This window comes from Salvelinus namaycush, chromosome 35 (assembly GCF_016432855.1).
Source record: "Salvelinus namaycush isolate Seneca chromosome 35, SaNama_1.0, whole genome shotgun sequence".
NCBI lineage: Eukaryota > Metazoa > Chordata > Actinopteri > Salmoniformes > Salmonidae > Salvelinus > Salvelinus namaycush.
In genome coordinates this window covers 1,537,292-1,557,796 of record NC_052341.1, presented here as the reverse complement: position 1 = coordinate 1,557,796, position 20,505 = coordinate 1,537,292, and the positions used below count along the sequence as shown (strand labels likewise).

Genomic DNA, 20,505 nt, shown 5'->3' with positions numbered 1-20,505 from the left:
TCAGGAGTATGGGTTTGACACCCCTGCCCTAAACACACATGCTTGAGAGGATTAGCTAGTGAGAGTATTTAGCCTGCTGATATTTTTATTATTATTTTCAGATTATAGCACGTAATCCGTCCACACGGACTGTTACTCTGTTACTCTCTTCTCCTGGTAGATACTAGCAATCATGGTCTGACTACGCTGCTACAGAGAATGTATTGAGACAAGAGGGACAAAATAATGCCGTAAAGAAAGCAAATGGTAAATATTTGACAAAACAAATCAAGCCGGATAGTTGTAATCAACGAGTCATTATAATGAAGTAACCAATGATGCCATTTAGGAGACATTTTTATCCAACGTGAAAAACAGTAGTCGATGCATTTTAGTATGACAACCCCAACGGAATTCGAACATACGACCCTGGTGGTGCCAGTTTACCAACTCAGCCACACAGGACCATCAAAACATTACCAACTCAGCCACACAGGACCACCAAAACATTACCAACTCAGCCACACAGGACCACCAAAACATTACCAACTCAGCCACACAGGACCTTCAAAACATTACCAACTCAGCCACACAGGACCACCAAAACATTACCAACTCAGCCACACAGGACCACCAAAACATTACCAACTCAGCCACACAGGACCTTCAAAACATTACCAACTCAGCCACACAGGACCACCAAAACATTACCAACTCAGCCACACAGGACCACCAAAACATTACCAACTCAGCCACACAGGACCTTCAAAACATTACCAACTCAGCCACACAGGACCACCAAAACATTACCAACTCAGCCACACAGGACCACCAAAACATTACCAACTCAGCCACACAGGACCTTCAAAACATTACCAACTCAGCCACACAGGACCATCAAAACATTACCAACTCAGCCACACAGGACCTTCAAAACATTACCAACCCAGCCACACAGGACCACCAAAACATTACCAACTCAGCCACACAGGACCTTCAAAACATTACCAACCCAGCCACACAGGACCATCAAAACATTACCAACTCAGCCATACAGGACCACCAAAACATTTCCAACTCAGCCACACAGGACCTTCAAAACATTACCAACTCAGCCACACAGGACCTTCAAAACATTACCAACTCAGCCACACAGGACCACCAAAACATTACAAACTCAGCCACACAGGACCACCAAAACATTACCAACTCAGCCACACAGGACCATCAAAACATTACCAACTCAGCCACACAGGACCTTCAAAACATTACCAACTCAGCCATACAGGACCATCAAAACATTACCAACTCAGCCACACAGGACCTTCAAAACATTACCAACCCAGCCACACAGGACCACCAAAACATTACCAACTCAGCCACACAGGACCTTCAAAACATTACCAACTCAGCCATACAGGATCACCAAAACATTACCAACTCAGCCACACAGGACCATCAAAACATTACCAACTCAGCCACACAGGACCTTCAAAACATTACCAACTCAGCCACACAGGACCATCAAAACATTACCAACTCAGCCATACAGGACCTTCAAAACATTACCAACCCAGCCACACAGGACCATCAAAACATTACCAACTCAGCCACACAGGACCATCAAAACATTACCAACTCAGCCACACAGGACCACCAAAACATTACCAACTCAGCCACACAGGACCTTCAAAACATTACCAACCCAGCCACACAGGACCATCAAAACATTACCAACTCAGCCACACAGGACCTTCAAAACATTACCAACTCAGCCACACAGGACCTTCAAAACATTACCAACTCAGCCACACAGGACCACCAAAACATTACCAACTCAGCCACACAGGACCACCAAAACATTACCAACTCAGCCACACAGGACCTTCAAAACATTACCAACTCAGCCACACAGGACCACCAAAACATTACCAACTCAGCCACACAGGACCATCAAAACATTACCAACTCAGCCACACAGGACCTTCAAAACATTACCAACTCAGCCACACAGGACCTTCAAAACATTACCAACTCAGCCATACAGGACCTTCAAAACATTACCAACTCAGCCATACAGGACCACCAAAACATTACCAACTCAGCCACACAGGACCTTCAAAACATTACCAACTCAGCCACACAGGACCTTCAAAACATTACCAACTCAGCCATACAGGACCACCAAAACATTACCAACTCAGCCACACAGGACCACCAAAACATTACCAACTCAGCCATACAGGACCTTCAAAACATTACCAACTCAGCCACACAGGACCTTCAAAACATTACCAACTCAGCCACACAGGACCACCAAAACATTACCAACTCAGCCATACAGGACCACCAAAACATTACCAACTCAGCCACACAGGACGACCAAAACATTACCAACTCAGCCACACAGGACCTTCAAAACATTACCAACTCAGCCACACAGGACCTTCAAAACATTACCAACTCAGCCATACAGGACCTTCAAAACATTACCAACTCAGCCACACAGGACCACCAAAACATTACCAACTCAGCCATACAGGACCATCAAAACATTACCAACTCAGCCACACAGGACCTTCAAAACATTACCAACTCAGCCACACAGGACCACCAAAACATTACCAACTCAGCCACACAGGACCTTCAAAACATTACCAACTCAGCCATACAGGACCACCAAAACATTACCAACTCAGCCACACAGGACCACCAAAACATTACCAACTCAGCCACACAGGACCTTCAAAACATTACAAACTCAGCCACACAGGACCTTCAAAACATTACCAACTCAGCCACACAGGACCACCAAAACATTACCAACTCAGCCACACAGGACCACCAAAACATGACCAACTCAGCCTTACAGGACCACCAAAACATGACCAACTCAGCCACACAGGACCTTCAAAACATTACCAACTCAGCCACACAGGACCACCAAAACATTACCAACTCAGCCATACAGGACCACCAAAACATGACCAACTCAGCCTTACAGGACCACCAAAACATGACCAACTCAGCCACACAGGACCACCAAAACATTACCAACTCAGCCATACAGGACGACCAAAACATTACCAACTCAGCCACACAGGACCTTCAAAACATTACCAACTCAGCCATACAGGACGACCAAAACATTACCAACTCAGCCACACAGGACCACCAAAACATTACCAACTCAGCCACACAGGACCATCAAAACATTACCAACTCAGCCACACAGGACCATCAAAACATTACCAACTCAGCCATACAGGACCATCAAAACATTACCAACTCAGCCACACAGGACCACCAAAACATGACCAACTCAGCCACACAGGACCTTCAAAACATTACCAACTCAGCCACACAGGACCACCAAAACATGACCAACTCAGCCACACAGGACCTTCAAAACATTACCAACTCAGCCACACAGGACTACCAAAACATGACCAACTCAGCCACACAGGACCTTCAAAACATTACCAACTCAGCCACACAGGACCACCAAAACATTACCAACTCAGCCACACAGGACCTTCAAAACATTACCAACTCAGCCACACAGGACCTTCAAAATATTACCAACTCAGCCACACAGGACCACCAAAACATTACCAACTCAGCCACACAGGACCACCAAAACATTACCAACTCAGCCACACAGGACCTTCAAAACATTACCAACTCAGCCACACAGGACCTTCAAAACATTACAAACTCAGCCACACAGGACCTTCAAAACATTACCAACTCAGCCACACAGGACCACCAAAACATTACCAACTCAGCCATACAGGATCACCAAAACATTACCAACTCAGCCACACAGGACCACCAAAACATTACCAACTCAGCCACACAGGACCACCAAAACATTACCTACTCAGCCACACAGGACCACCAAAACATTACCAACTCAGCCACACAGGACCACCAAAACATTACCAACTCAGCCACACAGGACCACCAAAACATTACCTTTAGATCTCATGTAGGGCTTCTCCTAATAGTCAAGACTGAAACCTCTATGACTGGGTTTACACAGGCAGCCCAATTTGGATCTTTTGCCCAATTATGGTCAAAAGATCTGATCTGACTGGTCAGAAGACAAATTAGTGGCAAAAGATCAAAATTGGGCTGCCTGTGTAAACTTAAAAAAGAGAGGTCAAATTGAGCCAAAAATAATGCCTCCAAAGAAAGCAAATGGCAAAGGTACGACAGAACAAATCGGTTGCTTAGTTACTACTAGGTTACGTGAATCAATAAGCCTTTCAAAACATTACATCATCATCATGACCTCGTGGCTTAGAGCTCCTCCTGAAAGCTCTAATTAGTATGACACATCATGACAAACCCTAATATAGCTTATGCATCATCATCTCCCTAATAGGTCTGTGCTATAGGGTTACACTTTACATTCAGTTAGACTTTATAAAGGCTGTACAAAGGGGGGTTGCAAGTTGTTTATAAAACATGTATTATATAGATTTGCGGTTGACATAGCCGCGGGAACAAGGGGTGCCGAGGGTTCTGATAAATTGAGAGATTTAAAAAAAAATTTTTTTTTTAATTAACCTTTTATTTTTTGAAAAAATGTATGAACTAGGCTTTTATTACTCCTATATGAGCGGGAAAAATACTCCTCAGCACAATTGAGGATGGCATTGAGGATGTCGAGTATATTTTCATATCCTGGGGGACCACCAGTCACACATTAATCAACTGATAGTGGCCTATATGTATATACAGCTAATGCTGATGGACTGGAGCTGGTCAAACTGCTTGGCACATCAACACAAAGTCGGTGGAGGTTTAAACAAGGTCAAGAGAGGCATCGATGTTTTTAAGTTCTACTGCGCTTAGGGCTCAGACACACCAGTAGCGTTCGGTGGCCGAGAGTACTCAGCACCTCTGAAAGTAATATGTGAACCGAGTGCGCACCGATTTTACATGTAGAATCGCACGAATGCTAGATCCACATTCGGTGCGATGTGTGCTAGCCTTTAGGCTGCGTTTACACAGGCAGTCCAATTCTGATCTTATTCCACTAATTGATCTTATGACCAGTCAGATCAGATCTTTTGCCAATAACTGGGCAATATATCAGAATTGGGCTGCATGTGTAAACGCAGCCTTAGTTTCAACTTCCAACACCCAAAGAAGTGCTTTAAAGTCTAATCAGACTCTTCAGAACGTTTTCACACCCCTTGACTTATTCCACATTTTGTTGTGTTACAGCCTGAATTTAAAAATGGATTAAATTGAGATTATGTGTCACTGGCCTAGACACAATACCCCATAATGTCAAAGTGGAATTATGTTTTTTAGAAATGTTTACAAATTAATTCAAAATGTAAAGCTTAAATGTCTTGAGTCAATAAGTATTCAACCCCTTTGTTATGGCTGAAGATGTTCAGGAGTAAAACTGTGCTTAACAAGTCACATAATAAGTTGCATGGACTCACTCTGTGTTCAATAATAGTGTTTAACATGATTTTTGAATGACTACCTCATCTCTGTACCCCACACATACAATTACCTGTAAGGTCCATCGGTTGAGCAGTGAATTTCAAACACAGATTCAACCACAAAGACCAGGGAGGTTTTCCAATTTCTCGCAAAGGTCACCTATTGGTAGATGGGTAAAACAAATCAATACACCCAGTCACCACAAAGATACAGGTGTTATTCCTAACTCAGTTGCCGAAGAGGAAAGAAACCGCTCAGGGATTTCACCATGAGGCCAATGGTGACTTTAAAACAGTTACAGAGTTTAATGGCTGTGGTAGGAGAAAACTGAGGATGGATCAACATTGTAGTAACTCCACAATACTAACCTAAATGACAGAGTGAAAAGAAGAAAGCCTGTACAGAATAAAAATACAGGAGAGGCAATATAGTCCACTACCATATCCTCAGGAGCTTTCCATCTAGGTTGTCACTACCAGGTGGTTTCTCATTATTGATGGACAACAACAAAAAATGTCCACCTCACCCACACTAACTTTACAAAATTCTAAATTGCAATGCTTTTCTTTCATTGTTAGGTCTGTTATGCATGAATATGATGGCTCACTGTTTGATGTTGGCATTACATGCCTGAGTTTGTCCATTTTGCAAATTAAATAGTCATCAAAGTAATTAGCAACATCAAAAGGTTGTTTCTGCCCATAATTTAATTTAAAGTACTCCAAGGATTTCCCCCCCATCATTCTTTATATTTTTGATCTTGGTTTCATAATACAGTTTCTTCTTCTTTTTCATCGGTTTAGTCACATCATTTCTCAATTTACAATACGTCAGCCAATCAGATGTGCAGCCAGACTTATTAGCCACTCCTATTGCTTCATTTCTCTCAACCATACAGCTTTTCAGTCAATTCCTCATCAATATACGGGGCCTTAACAGTTCTAACAGTCAATTCCTCATCAATATACGGGGCCTTAACAGTTCTAACAGTCAATTCCTCATCAATATACGGGGCCTTAACATCTAACAGTCAATTCCTCATCAATATATGGGGCCTTAACAGTTCTAACAGTCAATTCCTCATCAATATACGGAGTCTTAACATCTAACAGTCAATTCCTCATCAATATACGGGGCCTTAACAGTTCTAACAGTCAATTCCTCATCAATATACGGGGCCTTAACATCTAACAGTCAATTCCTCATCAATATACGGGGCCTTAACATCTAATGGTCAATTCCTCATCAATATACGGAGTCTTAACATCTAACAGTCAATTCCTCATCAATATACGGGGCCTTAACAGTTCTAACAGTCAATTCCTCATCAATATACGGGGCCTTAACATCTAACAGTCAATTCCTCATCAATATACGGGGCCTTAACAGTTCTAACAGTCAATTCCTCATCAATATACGGGGCCTTAACATCTAACAGTCAATTCCTCATCAATATACGGGGCCTTAACATCTAATGGTCAATTCCTCATCAATATAGGGGGCCTTAACAGTTCTAACAGTCAATTCCTCATCAATATACGGGGCCTTAACATCTAACAGTCAATTCCTCATCAATATACGGGGCCTTAACAGTTCTAACAGTCAATTCCTCATCAATATACGGGGCCTTAACAGTTCTAACAGTCAATTCCTCATCAATATACGGGGCCTTAACAGTTCTAACAGTCAATTCCTCATCAATATACGGGGCCTTAACAGTTCTAACAGTCAATTCCTCATCAATATACGGGGCCTTAACATCTAACAGTCAATTCCTCATCAATATACGGGGCCTTAACAGTTCTAACTGTCAATTCCTCATCAATATACGGGGCCTTAACATCTAACAGTCAATTCCTCATCAATATACGGGGCCTTAACCTCTAACAGTCAATTCCTCATCAATATACGGGGCCTTAACATCTAACAGTCAATTCCTCATCAATATACGGGGCCTTAACAGTTCTAACTGTCAATTCCTCATCAATATACGGGGCCTTAACATCTAACAGTCAATTCCTCATCAATATACAGGGCCTTAACCTCTAACAGTCAATTCCTCATCAATATACGGGGCCTTAACATCTAACAGTCAATTCCTCATCAATATACGGGGCCTTAACATCTAACAGTCAATTCCTCATCAATATACGGGGCCTTAACATCTAACAGTCAATTCCTCATCAATATACGGGGCCTTAACAGTTCTAACAGTCAATTCGTCATCAATATACGGGGCCTTAACATCTAACAGTCAATTCCTCATCAATATACGGAGCCTTAACATCTAACAGTCAATTCCTCATCAATATACGGGGCCTTAACATCTAACAGTCAATTCCTCATCAATATACGGGGCCTTAACATCTAACAGTCAATTCCTCATCAATATACGGAGTCTTAACATCTAACTGTCAATTCCTCGTCAATATACGGGGCCTTAACATCTAACAGTCAATTCCTCATCAATATACGGGGCCTTAACATCTAACAGTCAATTGCTCATCAATATACGGGGCCTTAACAGTTCTAACTGTCAATTTCGTAATCAGTAATTGGAAGAAACAGTTTTATAAATGCATCACGTGCAGCGCCTGGATGCTCCTCATTAATCACATCAGACCAACACATCTCTTTTCTTTTACATCTTCAAACAGGAATCACTAGAAAACCTTATATACTTTTTTAGGCCACTATATGATGGTCACTATATCCAATGGGTGTGGATACAGAGTTCTGCAGCATTAGTAAAAGATGTGATCAATACACTGTCCTGTTTGTAAACACCCTGGTAGGTTGATTACCGTAATTTCCGGACTATAAGCCGCTACTTTTTTCCCACGCTATGAACCTCGCGGTTTATACAATGACGCGGCTAATTTATGTTTTTTTTTTTTTTCACAAGATTCATGCCGCCAAAAAACTGAGCACCGTCACATAATGTGACGTAAATCGAGCGCGCTCAAACTTGCCATCATTCTGATTACGGTAGTCATTTTGTCACCCTCATCATGGCAAAGACACGGAGAAATGCATATGATGCAGCTTTCAAGTTGAAGGCGATCGATCTGGCTGTTGGAAAAGGAAATAGAGCTGCTGCACGGGAGCTTGGCCTTAATGAGTCGATGATAAGACGTTGGAACTGTGCAGATCCGACTGAAAGCCATAACAATCGCCACCGCAATGAAGTTTGACTTTCTTGGTAGGCTACTGTTTACTGCTATTTATTTTTTATTTTTGTTACAAGCCGTGTTTCGTTAAAGCCTATTTATTTTTGTTACAAGCCGTGTTTCGTTTAAAAGCCTATTTATTTTTGTTACAAGCCGTGTTTCGTTTAAAAGCCTATTTATTTTTGTTACAAGCCGTGTTTCGTTTAAAGGCTGTGTAAAGTTCATTTGTTTCAATGTACCGGTAGGCACTTGCGGCTTATAGACATGTGCGGTTTATTTATGTACAAAATACATATTTGTAAAAAATTCAGTGGGTACGGCTTATATTCAGGTGCGCTTAATAGTCCAGCAATTACGGTAGTAATTTGAACCAGATTTACAGGCCCCTGGTTACAGAGAGTGGGTCGACGTTCTGGACTGGACAGCTCGATGAAAACCAGTCTATATTCAGGTCTAAAAAAAGATAAAATAGACTTATCTGTTAACATGGCACATTTTACCAAAGATAATAGACACATATGAGATACGGTCAGAACATTATGTTGGGGTTCGTTGTGATGGCCTTTTTGGGATTTGGATCCAGACTCCTGCTTTGTATAAATAATAAGGAAAGTTCTACCAGATAAACATCCCTTCTACCAGATAAACATCCATTCTACCAGATAAACATCCCTTCTACCAGATAAACATCCCTGTTACCAGATAAACATCCATTCTACCAGATAAACATCCCTTCTACCAGATAAACATCCCTGTTACCAGATAAACATCCCTTCGACCAGATAAACATCCCTGTTACCAGATAAACATCCCTTCTACCAGATAAACATCCCTGTTACCAGATAAACATCCCTTCTACCAGATAAACACCCCTGTTACCAGATAAACATCCCTTCTACCAGATAAACACCCCTGTTACCAGATAAACATCCCTTCTACCAGATAAACATCCCTGTTACCAGATAAACATCCCTTCTACCAGATAAACACCCCTGTTACCAGATAAACATCCCTTCTACCAGATAAACATCCCTTCGACCAGATAAACATCCCTTCGACCAGATAAACATCCCTTCTACCAGATACACATCCCTTCTACCAGATAAACATCCCTTCTACCAGATAAACATCCCTTCGACCAGGTAAACATCCCTTCGACCAGATAAACATCCCTTCTACCAGATAAACATCCCTTCTACCAGGTAGATATCCCTTCTACCAGATAAACATCCCTTCTACCAGATAAACATCCCTTCTACCAGATAAACATGCCTTCTACCAGGTAGATATCCCTTCTACCAGGTAGATATCCCTTCTACCAACATCCCTTCTACCAAACATCCCTTGGCCCCGTGTGGCTCAGTTGGTAGAGCATGGCGCTTGCAACGCCAGGGTTGTGGGTTCGATTCCCACGGGGGGCCAGTACAAAAAAAGTATGAATATATAAGAGCGTCTGCTAAATGACTTAAATGTAAATGTAAATGTACCAGATAAACATCCCTTCTACCAGATAAACATCCCTTCTACCAGGTAGATATCCTAATGAGTCTAGTTTTGTTTGATGTAGGGATGCATCAGCTGAAACAACAGTGTTGCCAGACTGTTAATCATGCAAAATGTGTGTTGTAGTCTAATTGATTCTGAATGAAACATGCATTATTGATGAACAAACACACACGGACAGGGTCTCTACCTCCCTCCCTCCCTCCCTCCCTCCCTCCCTCCCTCCCTCCCTCCCTCTCTCTCTCTCTCTCTCTCTCTCTCTCTCTCTCTCTCTCTCTCTCTCTCTCTCTCCTCTGAGATGCTTAATTTACATCTTAAGAGGCGTATTAAGATGTGAGCTTAAATCATCTAGTTTATTGAGGAGATGTGTTATTTCTGACACAACCATCCTCCGCAGAGTTGATGTGAGGCCTTAACTTTGTAACTCTGTAATCCTAAATCTCCTTTCTAAATCCTTACCTCACTCAACCTGCATTTGACCAGTGTAGGCTACATACATTTTTTTAAATAGTGCTTTGCCACCTGTCTTGGAATGGGACTGACCTTACCTTTATGGTTAAACTAGCATTCCACATCCTTCTATACGTCCTAAAAATTGCTCTCTCTTTTCCCCCCTAACAGATGTAAACCTTTGTTTGTTTTAGAAACAGGCCTAGTTATGTGCTTTACCACGTCGTGGATTGATATTCGTATGACGGAAAGTGTGATGTATCATGTATGTTATATGGAGCACCAGGGAAGTACCCAATGCAGCATTGGGGTATTGTGCTGTGTGTGTGTGTGTGTGTGTGTGTGTGTGTGTGTGTGTGTGTGTGTGTGTGTGTGTGTGTGTGTGTGTGTGTGTGTGTGTGTGTGTGTGTGTGTGTGTGTGTGTGTGTGTGTGTGTGTGTGTGTGTGTGTGTTTTGTTGTTATGAGATCAGGGAAAGTCACATTCTAATCCCTTGTAACCCCTTGCTAATCACTGTTCTTAACATACCTTTGCAGGTCTAGACTGGAGGTAACACTGCCCCTTAGAGGGAATACTGTGTGTGTGTGTGTGTGTGTGTGTGTGTGTGTGTGTGTGTGTGTGTGTGTGTGTGTGTGTGTGTGTGTGTGTGTGTGTGTGTGTGTGTGTGTGTGTGTGTGTGTGTGCGTGCGTGCGTGCGTGCACGTGTGTATTACGTTGTCAGGAGATGTTTCCCCATCACTTTATTCCTGGGTGTAGCTAGGAATTATCCTGTCTGGATACTCCTCTATTCTCAATGATTATCCTGTCTGGATACTCCTCTATTCTCAATGATTATCCTGTCTGGATACTCCTCTATTCTCAATGATTATCCTGTCTGGATACTCCTCTATTCTCAATGATTATCCTGTCTGGATACACCTCTATTCTCAATGATTATCCTGTCTGGATACTCCTCTATTCTCAATGATTATCCTGTCTGGATACTCCTCTATTCTCAATGATTATCCTGGCTGGATACTCCTCTATTCTCAATGATTATCCTGTCTGGATACTCCTTTATTCTCAATGATTATCCTGTCTGGATACTCCTCTATTCTCAATGATTATCCTGTCTGGATACTCCTCTATTCTCAATGATTATCCTGTCTGGATACTCCTTTATTCTCAATGATTATCCTGTCTGGATACTCCTCTATTCTCAATGATTATCCTGTCTGGATACTCCTCTATTCTCAATGATTATCCTGTCTGGATACTCCTCTATTCTCAATGATTATCCTGTCTGGATACTTCTCTATTCTCAATGATTATCCTGTCTGGATACTCCTCTATTCTCAATGATTATCCTGGCTGGATACTCCTCTATTCTCAATGATTATCCTGTCTGGATACTCCTTTATTCTCAATGATTATCCTGTCTGGATACTCCTCTATTCTCAATGATTATCCTGTCTGGATACTCCTCTATTCTCAATGATTATCCTGTCTGGATACTCCTCTATTCTCAATGATTATCCTGTCTGGATACTTCTCTATTCTCAATGATTATCCTGTCTGGATACTCCTCTATTCTCAATGATTATCCTGGCTGGATACTCCTCTATTCTCAAGGATTATCCTGTCTGGATACTCCTCTATTCTCAATGATTATCCTGGCTGGATACTTGCAGGCCTGCAGGGCTAGGGTATCTCCCACTCAGTCAGGCACAACACACACACACACACACACACACACACACACACACACACACACACACACACACACACACACACACACACACACACACACACACACACACACACACACACACACACACAGGGAACTCCCTACTGGCTCCCAACCACGTTTTGGATTGCCAGGTTTTCTCCATGTAGTTAGATAGATTGAGCGCTGTTACTGTGGCTAGCTGTTGTGGGCGAGGGGGACGGCAGTGCTGGACCGTGATAGGCGGTTGGAGGAGGGTGAAGTGCTGGCAGCCCATATATTTACTGCACTGCAGCCAATACCAGGTGTCCCTAATTTCAGGGAGAGAATGATATGTCCCTGTAAACCCATGCACTACTGTACATACAGCTTATTTAAAATTCTTGTTTTATAGTTATTTTTATAGCAGTAGTATCATTGAGAAATAGCTCATAAATAAGGAAGTATGAGAATGGTGCTGGAAGGAACAGCAGACATTTTACGTGGCTCCTGACTCGTTTTGACATCGACGAGGCTTTAGTGGACCGGGTCGAGAGCTTCAAGTTCCTCGTGTCCACATCTCTAAGGATCTATCCTGGTCCAAACACACCAACACAGTCGTAAAGAGGGCACGACAACACCCCTTCCCCTCAGGATGCTGAAAAGATATGGCATGGACCCTCAGATCCTCGTAAAGTTATTCAGTTGTACCATTGAGAGCATCTTGACTGGCAGCATCATCGCTTGGTATGGCAACTGCTTGGCTTCTGACGACAAGGCACTACAAGCTTTTTTGACTCATCACATACACTACTGCTACTGCTGTTTCTGCTACTGCTACTACTACTAGTTACTGCTACTGTTATTACTACTACTGCTACTACTACTACTACTACTACTACTACTGCTACTACTACTACTACTACTAGTTACTGCTACTGCTGATACTACTACTGCTACTGCTACTACTACTGTTACTGCTACTGCTACTACTACTACTACTACTACTACTACTGCTACTACTACTACTACTACTACTGCTACTACTACTACTACTACTAGTTACTGCTACTGCTGATACTACTACTGCTACTGCTACTACTACTGTTACTGCTACTGCTACTACTACTACTACTAGTTACTGCTACTACTACTACTACTACTACTGTTACTGCTACTGCTACTACTACTACTACTACTACTACTACTGCTACTACTACTACTACTACTAGTTACTGCTACTGCTGATACTACTACTGCTACTGCTACTACTACTGTTACTGCTACTACTACTACTACTACTACTACTGCTACTACTACTACTACTACTAGTTACTGCTACTGCTGATACTACTACTGCTACTGCTACTACTACTGTTACTGCTACTGCTACTACTACTACTACTAGTTACTGCTACTACTACTACTACTACTACTGTTACTGCTACTGCTACTACTACTACTACTAGTTACTGCTACTACTACTACTACTACTACTACTAGTTACTGCTACTGCTACTACTACTGCTACTACTACTACTACTGTTACTGTTACTGCTACTGTTACTACTACTACTGCTACTACTACTACTACTACTGCTACTACTACTACTACTGTTACTGCTACTAGTTACTGCTACTGTTACTACTACTACTGCTACTACTACTACTACTACTGATACTACTACTACTACTGATACTACTACTACCTCGTACCCCTGCACATGGACTCAGTACTGGTACCTGTGTATATAGACAAGTTATTACCTCGTACCCCTGCACATGGACTCAGTACTGGTACCCTGTGTATATAGACAAGTTATTACCTCATACCCCTGCACATGGACTCAGTACTGGTACCCTGTGTATATACCCAAGGTATTACCTCGTACCCCTGCACATGGACTCAGTACTGGTACACTGTGTATATAGCCAAGGTATTACCTCGTACCCCTGCACATGGACTCAGTACTGGTACCCTGTGTATATAGCCAAGGTATTACCTCGTACCCCTGCACATGGACTCAGTACTGGTACCCTGTGTATATAGCCAAGGTATTACCTCGTACCCCTGCACATGGACTCAGTACTGGTACCCTGTGTATATAGACAAGTTATTACCTCATACCCCTGCACATGGACTCAGTACTGGTACCCTGTGAATATAGCCAAGTTATTACCTCGTACCCCTGCACATGGACTCAGTACTGGTACCCTGTGTATATAGCCAAGTTATTACCTCTGTACATGGACTCGGTACTGGTACCCCGTGTATATAGCCAAGGTATTACCTCGTACCCCTGTACATGGACTAGGTACTGGTACCTGTGAATATAGCCAAGGTATTACCTCGTACCCCTGCACATGGACTCAGTACTGGTACCCTGTGTATATAGACAAGTTATTACCTCGTACCCCTGTACATGGACTAGGTACTGGTACCTGTGAATATAGCCAAGTTATTACCTCATACTCCTGTACATGGACTAGGTACTGGTACCCTGTGTATATAGACAAGTTATTACCTCATACTCCTGTACATGGACTAGGTACTGGTACCTGTGTATATAGACAAGGTATTACCTCATACCCCTGTACATGGACTCAGTACTGGTACCCTGTGAATATAGCCAAGTTATTACCTCATACTCCTGTACATGGACTCAGTACTGGTACCCCGTGTATATACATGGACTCAGTACTGGTACCCTGTGTATATACATGGACTAGGTACTGGTACCTGTGTATATACATGGACTCAATACTGGTACCCTGTGTATATACATGGACTCAGTACTGGTACCCTGTGTATATACATGGACTCGGTACTGGTACCCTGTGTATATACATGGACTCAGTACTGGTACCCTGTGTATATAAATGGACTCGTTACTGGTACCCTGTGTATATAAATGGACTCGGTACTGGTACCCTGTGTATATAAATGGACTCGGTACTGGTACCCTGTGTATATACATGGACTCGGTACTGGTACCCTGTGTATATAGATGGACTCAGTACTGGTACCCTGTGTATATACATGGACTCGGTACTGGTACCCTGTGTATATAGATGGACTCAGTACTGGTACCCTGTGTATATACATGGACTAGGTACTGGTACCCTGTGTATATAGATGGACTCAGTACTGGTACCTGTGTATATACATGGACTAGGTACTGGTACCCTGTGTATATACATGGACTCGGTACTGGTACCCTGTGTATATACATGGACTAGGTACTGGTACCCTGTGTATATTAATGGACTCGGTACTGGTACCCTGTGTATATACATGGACTCAGTACTGGTACCCTGTGTATATACATGGACTCGGTACTGGTACCCTGTGTATATACATGGACTCGGTACTGGTACCCTGTGTATATACATGGACTCGGTACTGGTACCCTGTGTATATACATGGACTCGGTACTGGTACCCTGTGTATATACATGGACTAGGTACTGGTACCCTGTGTATATACATGGACTCAGTACTGGTACCCTGTGTATATACATGGACTAGGTACTGGTACCCTGTGTATATACATGGACTCAGTACTGGTACCCTGTGTATATACATGGACTAGGTACTGGTACCCTGTGTATACACATGGACTCAGTACTGGTACCCTGTGTATATACATGGACTAGGTACTGGTACCCTGTGTATATACATGGACTCAGTACTGGTACCCTGTGTATATACATGGACTAGGTACTGGTACCCTGTGTATACACATGGACTCAGTACTGGTACCCTGTGTATATACATGGACTAGGTACTGGTACCCTGTGTATATACATGGACTCGGTACTGGTACCCTGTGTATATACATGGACTCGGTACTGGTACCCTGTGTATATACATGGACTCGGTACTGGTACCCTGTGTATATACATGGACTAGGTACTGGTACCCTGTGTATATACATGGACTCGGTACTGGTACCCTGTGTATATACATGGACTCAGTACTGGTACCCTGTGTATATACATGGACTCGGTACTGGTACCCTGTGTATATACATGGACTCAGTACTGGTACCCTGTGTATATACATGGACTAGGTACTGGTACCCTGTGTATATACATGGACTCAGTACTGGTACCCTGTGTATATACATGGACTAGGTACTGGTACCCTGTGTATATACATGGACTAGGTACTGGTACCCTGTGTATATACATGGACTAGGTACTGGTACCCTGTGTATATACATGGACTAGGTACTGGTACCCTGTGTATATACATGGACTCGGTACTGGTACCCTGTGTATATACATGGACTCGGTACTGGTACCCTGTGTATATACATGGACTCGGTACTGGTACCCTGTGTATATACATGGACTCGGTACTGGTACCCTGTGTATATACATGGACTCGGTACTGGTACCCTGTGTATATACATGGACTCGGTACTGGTACCCTGTGTATATACATGGACTAGGTACTGGTACCCTGTGTATATACATGGACTCAGTACTGGTACCCTGTGTATATACATGGACTAGGTACTGGTACCCTGTGTATATACATGGACTCAGTACTGGTACCCTGTGTATATACATGGACTAGGTACTGGTACCCTGTGTATACACATGGACTCAGTACTGGTACCCTGTGTATATACATGGACTAGGTACTGGTACCCTGTGTATATACATGGACTCAGTACTGGTACCCTGTGTATATACATGGACTAGGTACTGGTACCCTGTGTATATACATGGACTAGGTACTGGTACCCTGTGTATATACATGGACTCAGTACTGGTACCCTGTGTATATAGCCACGTTATCGTTACTCATTGTGTATTTATTATTATTAATATTATTACGTTTTACTTTTCTATTATTTCTCTATTTTCACTGTAAGTATTTCACTGTTCGTCCACACCTGTTGTTTACGAAGCATGTGACAGATACAGTTTGATTTGAAGTAGCCCATTGTATTTCTGAGCCTGCTGTCTCTGGGTAGGCTTCTCCTTCTGTTCTAGGACAGCAATTTAAAATAGAAAGTAGAATGGAGGAGTCCGGCCCCACGCCGGAATAAAGGAGATAACATCCTGTATCAAATGGGATCGTGTACACCACTGAGCAGGTGTGCTGCGTTTGTGACAGATTTTACGCCGAAGGCTTTGAATACTCAAATACACCGAAAATACATATTTAAATGACAAATACACAGGTATTTTTTACCCAGGTCTGAACCCAGTCGATCACTTGCCTATCTATAGCCTAACCTGGTCCTTATTTACTTTATTTTTGTATCAGTATGAGACGAGCATTAATATTACAGGATGTTACTTCCTCCCGTAGTGATGTCTCAGTATGAGACGAGCATTAATATTACAGGATGTTACTTCCTCCCGTAGTGATGTCTCAGTATGAAACGAGCATTAATATTACAGGATGTTACTTCCTCCCGTAGTGATGTCTCAGTATGAGACGAGCATTAATATTACAGGATGTTACTTCCTCCCGTAGTGATGTCTCAGTATGAGACGAGCATTAATATTACAGGATGTTACTTCCTCCCGTAGTGATGTCTCAGTATGAGACGAGCATTAATATTACAGGATGTTACTTCCTCCCGTAGTGATGTCTCAGTATGAGACGAGCATTAATATTACAGGATGTTACTTCCTCCCGTAGTGATGTCTCAGTATGAAACGAGCATTAATATTACAGGATGTTACTTCCTCCCGTAGTGATGTCTCAGTATGAAACGAGCATTAATATTACAGGATGTTACTTCCTCCCGTAGTGATGTCTCAGTATGAAACGAGCATTAATATTACAGGATGTTACTTCCTCCCGTAGTGATTTCTCAGTATGAAACGAGCATTAATATTACAGGATGTTACTTCCTCCCGTAGTGATGTCTCAGTATGAAACGAGCATTAATATTACAGGATGTTACTTCCTCCCGTAGTGATGTCTCAGTATGAAACGAGCATTAATATTACAGGATGTTACTTCCTCCCGTAGTGATGTCTCAGTATGAGACGAGCATTAATATTACAGGATGTTACTTCCTCCCGTAGTGATGTCTCAGTATGAGACGAGCATTAATATTACAGGACGTTACTTCCTCCCGTAGTGATGTCTCAGTATGAAACGAGCATTAATATTACAGGATGTTACTTCCTCCCGTAGTGATGTCTCAGTATGAGACGAGCATTAATATTACAGGATGTTACTTCCTCCCGTAGTGATGTCTCAGTATGAAACGAGCATTAATATTACAGGATGTTACTTCCTCCCGTAGTGATGTCTCAGTATGAGACGAGCATTAATATTACAGGACGTTACTTCCTCCTGTAGCTGAATAACACAATAACACGGCTGACCCAGATCTGGGACTCAGTCTACCTGTAGCCTGCATTGCCCCGCTACAGATCAGTTGGTAGAGCATGGCGCTTGCAACAGACAGGATTGTGGGTTCGATTCCCAGGGCCGTCCCATGATGTAAAATGTATGCACACATAAGTCGCTTTGGATAAAAGCGTCTGCTAAATGGCATATATTATTACTAGCTTTGCCCGCCTGTTGTCTGTAGCCCACTTTAGGCCTACTAACACAACCGTGAGAGATTAGTTCATCATGATCTCATGAGTTCATTATGAGTCATCCCTATGGTAACGAGAGAAGCCATTGTGTGGTTTGAAAACGAGGGCCACGTCAGGTGTCGGTTGGGTTAACGGATGTCCCCTGGGTTGTAGAGGTTACGTATTGATGTGTGTGAAGCGAGCTATAATTAGGCTCTGCTTTTTCTACTGTTAGGCTACCTTGTGGAAATGTTAAAATAATTCATATTAAGATATGCTCATTTTTGTTTTCTGTTGTAAACCTTTTCGCTACCGTGTTCCCTAATGAACGCGACCCCATGTTCTATCTATCAGTCCCTGACTGATTTCCTTATATGTGAACTGTGACTCAGTAAAATCTTTGAAATTGTTGCATGTTGCGTTTATATTTTTGTTCAATGATTTGTATTAACCTCCATTTTGAGATAGTAGCAGTGGGATAAGGAGTAGTGCCTCTGCAGTCTGAAACACCTAAAATACGTCATGAGGATCGTATCCCATAGCTTTTCCAACGTTTGACCAGTATTTCTGTTTTTACCTTGAATGCACATGACGCAAACATGTCTCACCTCTCTACAGTATGTCCCGTATTTCTCACCTATTGCCTTCTGTTTCTCCTCTGCAGGGAAATGAAGCAAGTTACCCTCTGGAAATGTGCTCGCATTGTAAGTGTCTTTGATTTACTAACTGCCGTTTTTAGTCAGGCACATTCTTAGTCAGGCACATTCTTAGTCAGAAAATAAAACCTCCTCCCTCTACCCTCTCCTACTTTTGCTTGTCTGAGCTTGCTGGCTGTCTCTATTTCCTCAGACTAGCCAACATTATCATAGAGCTTCATACGCTCAAAAGAAACCCAACCAAAAACACAGACAGCATAGATATATAGATTAAACTAAGACGACACTGAGGATCTCAGCCAGGCGTTCTGCTGGAGCCAGGGGAGACACTCAGGGACAAGCAAGCAGCCTGAGGAGAGACTTAATTAGTCTGGGATATTTCCAGCTCCGTAAGGACCCGCCCCTCTTCCTCTCCCCACAGACCATGCTTCTCCCCCAACCTTCCTCTCCCTATCAACAGCTGTTCACCTCATCAGCCAGACAGGCAGAAAAAGAGAAAGACAGAAATAGAGACAGACAAACAGACTGATGGTCCCAATTCTCTCCCGAGCCCTTGTCCTTGGCCCCAACTCTTCCATGTTTGTTTGCAATACGGTTGAAGCGCCACTCTACTGCTCAGACAGACAGACAGACAGACAGACAGACAGACAGACAGACAGACAGACAGACAGACAGACAGACAGACAGGCAGGCAGGCAGGCAGGCAGACAGACAGGTAGGCAGGCAGGCAGGCAGGCAGGCAGGCAGGCAGGCAGGCAGGCAGGCAGGCAGACAGACAGACAGACAGACAGACAGACAGACAGACAGACAGACAGGCAGGCAGGCAGGCAGGCAGGCAGGCAGGCAGGCAGGCAGGTACACAGACAGACAGACAGACAGATACTCCCGTGACTAGCCCTCAGCCCAATTACTATTCTTCCTCCTCCTCCCCACACTTGTTCACTTCCCTGAAGGATTTGAAAAGCTTTAGGAATTGAACCTCTTACCCCAGCTCCAATATCCATCATGAGCTAATGGCTAACGCACTAAGCTAAA

At 42.8% G+C, this 20,505-nt stretch overlaps 1 protein-coding gene across 1 annotated transcript in view; it reads left to right on the top strand.

The window, feature by feature from the left end:
- The window catches only part of LOC120030074 (calcineurin subunit B type 1-like), a 48,913-nt gene that overhangs the window by 3,746 nt on the left and 24,662 nt on the right, over positions 1–20,505 (top strand). Inside the window, exon 2 of the mRNA XM_038975395.1 lies at positions 19,479–19,518. Coding sequence (XP_038831323.1) covers positions 19,479–19,518 — 40 coding nt within the window. The remainder of the gene's footprint in view (positions 1–19,478; positions 19,519–20,505) is intronic.